This window comes from Callithrix jacchus, chromosome 5 (assembly GCF_049354715.1).
Source record: "Callithrix jacchus isolate 240 chromosome 5, calJac240_pri, whole genome shotgun sequence".
Classification (NCBI taxonomy): domain Eukaryota; kingdom Metazoa; phylum Chordata; class Mammalia; order Primates; family Cebidae; genus Callithrix; species Callithrix jacchus.
Genome location: NC_133506.1, coordinates 8,051,447 through 8,058,930, shown reverse-complemented (window position 1 = coordinate 8,058,930; position 7,484 = coordinate 8,051,447). Strand labels below are relative to the sequence as shown.

The 7,484-nt window shown below is 50.0% G+C and overlaps 1 protein-coding gene across 1 annotated transcript; it reads right to left on the bottom strand.

Moving 5' to 3' along the window:
* Positions 1 to 4,126: 4,126 nt before the first annotated feature.
* On the bottom strand, positions 4,127 to 6,830 carry ZCCHC3 (zinc finger CCHC-type containing 3). The gene has a single exon (XM_008995597.5). The coding sequence runs from the start codon at positions 6,814 to 6,816 to the stop codon at positions 5,605 to 5,607; it is 1,212 nt and encodes a 403-aa protein (XP_008993845.2). The 5' UTR covers positions 6,817 to 6,830; the 3' UTR covers positions 4,127 to 5,604.
* Between the last annotated feature and the right edge of the window lie 654 nt (positions 6,831 to 7,484).

Sequence of the window (7,484 nt, the reverse complement as noted above, 5' to 3'; positions counted from 1 at the left end):
AGGCTGGAGTGCAGTGGCGCAATCTCGGCTCACCGCAACCTCCGCCTCCCCGGTTCAAACGATTCTCCTGCCTCAGCCTCCTGAGTAGTTGGGACTACAGGCACCTATCACCATAGCCAGCTAATTTTTGTATTTTTAGTAGAGGCGGGGTTTCGTCATATTAGCCAGGCTCGTCTTGAACTCTGACCTTGTGATCTGCCTGCCTTGGCCTCCCAAAGTGCTGGGATTACAGACGTGAGCCACTGTACCTGGTCTCAATTGACATTTCTTAGAGCAGATTTTACTTGATCTCTTGCAGCCCTCAACACAGTTGTTAACCCCTCCCACCTGAAATGTCCTCCCTTGGTTTATGTCTCTACACGTTCTTGTTTTGCTTTTCCCTTTCTGGCTCTCCCTTATTAGTTTTTCGCCATCTCCTTTTCTATGTCAGAGTTGCTCAAGGCACAATCTCAGTTGGTCTAATCTTTCTTTCTGCTTTCTCTCTTGATCCATTAGGAGAGTGTGAAATCTGTTTAATGGATCATATAAGCATTGACACAAGGATGAAGCAATAGAATAGAAAATGTCAAGGTACATCATTGCACGGGGCAAATCTTGTTTGAGGAAGCTTATTTCAGATTTAGATATAAATACACACATGCATATGTATGATGGCTGCAGTGTAAAATATATATCTTACTGTGGGATGTGGTGAAACAGTTTGAAAGTCACTGCTATACAACTCCTCTGTTTATTTCTCAAGGCCAGAATTCTCCTAGGAATGTAAGATCTGTGTGTATCCAACCGCCTACTCCACATCTCCTCTTAGATATTCTCTATGGAGACCTTAAACTCAGTACATCCAAAAATCAAATTCAAGCCCTTCAGCCTAAACTTGGATTTTCCCCTCTGTTTCGCATCTCCGGGGAAAGCCCCACCATCCGTCCAATTGCAGAAGCTAGAAACCTGGGCATCATCCTTGGTACTTCACCTTCTCCCAGCCCATGTCAAATATCATTCCAAATCTTGTTGACTTAAACTCCAAAAGATCTCTTTGGCCTGCTGTTTCTTTCCGTCCATCTCCGCCTCCCGTGCCTAAGATGTCCTCATCTCTCACCTGGGTCAACTATACTGTATTTCCACTTGGGCTCTCCTCTAACCCAGTCTCCACCAACTATCCTGAATGATATTTGTAAAACATCACCCTAGTCATGTTACTCTCTTGCTTACAAGTCCTTCAATGGCTTATCGTTCTTAGACCTATGTATTTAACATGGCCTACCAGATGCCCCCAAGATCTCTAGCCGTATCTTACAACATCATCTCCTCCCATTCCCTGCATAGCAGTCACATTTGTTGTGCTGGAGAGTCTTTTGAAAGACAACACCCATCCTCATTCTATGTGCCTTCCTATGCTACAGATGCCAGAAAGCTATAACATCTCCTAACTCCCTTGCAGCTACGGCTCTAGCACTTAGGTGTATCTGCATAAAAGACAGGAGTCAGCAGCAAGTAAGCCTGATGGTTTGGGCTGTTTTAACTTGTAAACATGGTTGTGGACGCAGTAGTGCACAGTCCCTGGCTTCCTAGAGGCAGGGAAAGGACTTGGCATTTCACTATCTTGCCAGTGGCATTGGCAATGACTTTCGGATTCCAGGATCCTGTCTTTGGGTGGCAGCTTCTCCATTGTGTCCTCATGCTCAGCCTTTTCAGTGGTGGCCTCCTGGCTTCTGACTGTGAGAGGTTGTAAGTCCCCTGGCAGGTCAGTTCTATGGTGTTCTGGGAGTCATTCCTAATACCCAGCCTAGGAACCACCATTTTCTTCAAGAGCCAGAATAGTTTCTGTTTCTAAACTCAGACTGATAGGCTGGATTTCATCTAGTCTTCAGAAGTGGTCATGCCTCCTCCCACTATAGGGTTGTCTTATTTGCCATCCCTTAACCCCCAGCCCCATATCTCTAGATGAACTCCCTTATATGTCCTTTCCATCTCAGTTCAAACATTTTCTCTGAGAAGTCATCCCTGACCCTTAAGACTGGATCAGCTTTCCTTGTTAAACAGGGATCTCACCTGTATGTTTCTTCTGATGCATCATCACTGTCTGTAATTATGTACTTGTGTAACTCTAGAATCTGAGCCCCAGGGACCTGATTATCTCCCTCAATGCTGTGTTCCATTGCTTAGAAAAGGCCCCAATAGAGTTGGTATTTAAAAGGCATGTGTTGAAAGAATGAATGGAACGGAGGAGGCCAAATTGGAGGCTCTGAAGACAAAATCCATGTTCTTAAATGTGGCTGGTAAGCCTGCGACACCTTTTCTTGGCGTTTTCCCCCAACCACATCTTCCCCTGACTCTCGGGCCTCCAGGTCTCTACATTTGTTATTTCTGCTGCTGGGGTGTCTCTTTGCTCTTAGTTCTTACTCATCTTGCAAGTTTCAGTCAACTGATGCTGCCCATCAGAATTTTCTCTTCTAGGGAAATCTTTACTTCAGACAGTTCTATACAGGACAAATGTTGGCTGGGCATGGTGGCTCATGCCTGTAATCCCAGCACTTTGAGAGGCTGAGGCGAGTGGATCACCTGAGGTTAGGAGTTCAAGACCAGCCTAGCCAAAATGGCAAAACCACATCTCTGCTAAAGAATACAAAACTTAGCTGGGTATGGTGGCAGGTGCCTGTAATCACAGCTACTCGGGAGGCTGAGGCAAGAGAATCACTTGAACCTGGGATCACGCTACTGCACTCCAACAACAGAATGAGACTGTCTCAAAAAATATATATATAGTTAAATAGATTGTAAACATTGTCTGCTGTTACTTATCTGTATCTTCCATTGCAAGTGCACTGTTTTGTTCAAGGCAGCCTACACAGAGGGCCTTGCATGGGGCCCAGCTCTGATGCCCTCAGTATTTGTTGAAGTTAAATGAATCAATGTCCTCTAGTCAACCATCCTCAGTCTGGGCATCTCTGCACACTTTCCAGGAGCTCATAAACAGTGAAGAATTGTAATTTGAGGGCTGCTTGATCAGAAAAGGAAGCTGGGGGAGGTTTGTTCAGCTCCAACCCTTGGCTGTCCCTGAACAGCCAGGCAGGAGGCCTTGAAGCAGATCCTGTGGGGGATGGGCAGGGAAACAGTTTCTTCCTCTGCTCTCTCCTGGAGAGTCCAGGGATGGGGCCAGGAGAGGGACGGTTCTTTCCACGAGGCTCCTTGGCACAGTGCCTGCTTTGCGGAACGGGGTGGAGAACATGGTGAATGCAGGCTTTCTCCTGGCCCCTGGCCTCCAGCTCTGTGAGAGGGAGGGAAACTACTGGCAAAGAAGGGAAAGAGGGATGGGAGGGAGGGAAAGGATAGGGTCTGCTTGCTTTGGGAGTCAAGGTGAGGGGCTGAACTGGCTCTGAAAGACAGGATTCCCAACAGCCTACCAGGTGCCAACTGCAGATCAGCTCTGGAAATATTCTCAAATCAATGAGTCAGAGAGTCAATATTGCGGGAACGTTAACTCTTGGGATCAGATCATTCTAGTATCTCCAGCTGGAAAATCCTTCAGAGGGTTGAGTCTGGGGTCTGCAGTTTACTGGCCCCAAAGTCGAGACCTTGACCCTATTCAGCCTGCAGGCCCAGTCTCCATGGGGCTAGTTTGGAGAAAGAAGTCAGCTCCCTGGACCCCCGCTTCTCTCTTCCTCAACAGCTGACAGAAATGGCATTTTTCTAGAACCCAAGAACACTCTGCATCCCATCCATGGCGCTTGAGGAAGCCAGCATACCACCTCCCTCTTTCCCACAGGTCTGTAATCTCCCTGAGGGTAGAGTTCAGCTCATACATCTTATACTCCTTTAAACGGTGGCCTCAAACCTGGCTGCCCATCAAAATTGCTTGAGGATAATTAACTAAAATGTTTCACTTCCTCTAACAGTGATTCTGATTTCTTGGAGCAGTGTTAGGACTTTAAACCCGTTTTAACAGTGTGCTAAGTGATTGTGATGCAAAGGGCCCGCTCAACATTGTAGGTGCTAAGTGTTGCCTGCAGGGGTGGGAAAAGTAATTAGCAGGGTAAACAAATGGAGTGAAGAGAAGTGGGACCGAACTACGGTCTGGATCTGGGTTAACTCTGCATCTAACACTTTGAAAGGATATAGTGCACCAGTGTTAGCAATACAAAAGATAAATATTTATTCAGAACAAAACTTTTAACAATCAATTTTACATTCTAAGCCACAAGGAAATAGCAAAACATATAGCAAAGGAAAAGCAAACACCAAAAGAAAAGCAGTGTACTGTCTTTTCTACTTGATAACACTTTGACCTCTCGCTTGGCCGATCTCCCAAGTACAGTTTAGAGTTAACAGCTCACTCATAATTTTGGGTAAAAATCCATCTTTCTCCTGAGGGTCAGGAGTTGCAGACGAGCTCCAGCTGGCTGCTTCTCTAGGGTTCCTAGCTATTGAGGCTAAGGTGCAAACGTAAACCTTTGGTAGGTTTCTTTACACAGGGGCAGCCCCCATTTCTCACTGGTGGCAATGAATGGGGAAGGGGAGGGCCTCCAAAGGACCTGGCACACTTTAATCCAGAAGTGGTGCCCCAGGGTGCAACAAATGCACCCTGGAGTTTGTTCCTTGGTCCATTCTGTATCTCCCAAGTTTTCAATAGCCCCTCCTTAAAACCTTCTCTTTCTGCTCCCTCCTCCAGATGATTTCTCAGCATTCCTCTGGGCTCATCCTTCTGGAGAGATCAGACTTTCTGGGCCCTCAAGTGTTGAGGAAATTGTTGTGAAGTGTGAGAGGTAGTGGAATGAGCACCGGGCTTGGGGTCAGGGGACTCTATTATAGGCTGGCTCTGGCACCAGACAGCTAGGTGATTTTGACCCAGTCATTTAACCTGTTTGGGCCTGTTTCATCTGCTGGAAAACCAGGGAACTGGTCTAAATCAACTCTCAGGTTCTTTCCAGCAGGAATATTCTAGATTCCATGATTCTATGAGAAAAGGCTTCTGAGCCACCAAAAGAGCTGTCATGAAGTCCACGCATATTTATGCCATAAGAGAGGCCCTTGGCCACCATTCAGAGCTTATTAATTCATATTATATACACTTCTAACAACACTGGTTTCACAAATTCTCAGACCACGTTGATTAAAAGCAGCAAATTAAATGAGGGAGGGGAAGAGCTGCAAAAGGTAGACACTCTGATAGAAGCCACAGTCAACAATGTTTTCAATTCAACACTGATGGAGTGCCTACCACGTGTTAGGCCCCGTACCTAGTGCTGGGGCATAAAGATGAGCAAGGCAGCCCAAAAGGTTAAAAATCCAGGGGAAGACAAGGTATTGGGGGGGGGGGGGAAATAGAAAAAGTACAAGAAACAAAACAAAAACGAAAATAAAATTTTTAAAAGGGAGGGGCAACACATCTGCACGCTACAGTTCTCCGCAGTCGTTACTGATGACAGAGTCACCAATTCAGAACAGGCTGAAATGGAGTAAACTCGGTTTAAGAAGGCATAGAGAGATGTCTCTTGTAGGTTTTAAAAAGGTCTCCTTCAAAAACGATAAAAAATGGTTTAAAAAAAAGTTTTGGCACTTAAGAGGGGTAAGCTGGCTGTGTGTTCACCCTGGCAGGCAGGAGAGTGCTTAGTGCCCGGCCACGCCGGTTAGCTGAGCTGCCATGGAATTGTGAACTGCTTTGGGACACTGGGCAAAGGCGTGTCCTCGCTTGCCACAGAGGTTGCACACGATGCCCTTCCGGCAGTAAGGGCTCAGGTGCCCCTCCTCCCCGCACCTGAAACACCTGTCCTGCGTGCAGTTGCCGCTCATGTGGGTCCGGGAACCACATTTAAAGCATGTCTTGGGCTGCCCCTTGTACCAGCTGTAGCCCCTCTCTGCCCCTAGGAAGAAGGCCCCTGGCAGGTGCCTGACCCCGCCCTCCCCCTGGCGCAGCTCGATCTCGCACTTGTACTCCCCGGTCCAGATGCCAAACCTGTCGGTCACTTTCACCGGCACGGCCAGAACGTCGCAGTGGCGCTTAAGCCAGGTCACAATGTCCTCCACGTCCACAGTCTCGTTCCGGAAAAGGATGAAGAGCGTCTTCAAGCTGGACTTGCTCCGCCCCAGCACCACAAAGTTCTCCCAGCAGTCCTCCTGCTCGCGCTTCTCCTCGTAGATGCGTAGGAACAGGGCCAACTTCTCCGCTGAGCGGAAACTCACGTCGAATTCGCGGCTGCCCGGGATCTGGATGACCGCGTAGATGTCGCTCGGGTCCATGCCGATGGAGCGCAGAATAAGCGCTCCCACCACGAAGTCCCGGGTCGGGCAGGCACCCTCATCTCCCTGGAAACAGATGCGGACGAGGAAGCGACCCTTGCCCGGGCCCGCCGCCGCCGGCTCGTCCTGGAGGGGCCGCTCGACCGCGTCCTCGGCCTCGCCGGGCCTGGCTGGGGTCGCCATGGCCGCCGCCGCCGCCGCCGCCTCCGCCTTCTTCCTCCTGCCCGCCTCCGCAGCGCCCTTCTTCTTGCGGGGGTCCGCCGCCTCGCCGGCCGGATCTCTCCGGCGGCCCTTCGGGTCCCCGCGGCCGGCCGGAGGGAAGTCGCCGAGGTCCGGCGTCGCCAGGCCCGCGTTACCGCCGAGCCCACCGCCCCCGCTGCCGCCGCTTTCCTCCTCCCGCCGCGGCGGCCGCGGCTCGCGGAACTCGCCCTTCTTCTCGGCTAGATTCTTCACCACCTGGGCCCAGCCCATCTTCTCGCGGCCGCCGTCGGCCTCCTCACCCCGGGCTGTGGGCCGCGCGGGGGGCAGGAGCTGCGGCCGCCCCCGTTTCCTCTCTTCCTCCGCGCCGCCGCCGGTGGCCATTTTACCTCCTTCCCAGCATTCTCCACTCGCTCCCGCAGCCAAAGGGCGCCCATCGCGCGCGCCCGCCCGCCAGGGCTGTGGGGGTTTGGCTTTTCTTTTTCTTTTCTTTTTTTTTGAAATTCGACGCTACTCTTCCCCGCCACCCCCTCAAAGGTATTCACTTGCTGCTCACATTGGCCAGCGCCGGCTTTGCGCCCCCTGGTAACGGCTGACCCTCTCTTCCGCGGCGTTCGTTCCAACCCCACCTCCGCCCGCAGCGGGATTGGGAGCCCGGAGGTTCCCTTTCCCCGGCGCGCGTTTGGCAGCCTCCGCCTCGCTCTCGAGGATTTGGCATTTCGCAAGTGGTGCTCGATGATTTCATGCGAACAGCTTTCCTAACGGCCCGCAGCCCACAGGCGGGACGGAGTTCAGGAACACCTCTCCCATTTTGTTGTTTTCTTCTTTGTACCGTTTATGTTGAAAAAGCGAAAACAATAACAAATTAAAACGTAGCTTTCCCTTTCTCCGGAACGGACTGCCATGCATTTTTTTGACGTCGGATTATGAACATTTTCAAGCAGAAAAGTTGAAAGTTTGACAGTGAACATTTTACCATTAACTTTTTAAATTTTTTAAGTTACATTTACTGTGGCACGAGTCAATACCATTAATTTATCATTAAAAATTTA

What these genes read in the sequence shown, in the direction of transcription:
- ZCCHC3 (XM_008995597.5), bottom strand. Translation starts at nt 6,816, where the DNA reads ATGGCCACCGGCGGCGGCGCGGAGGAAGAGAGGAAACGGGGGCGGCCG.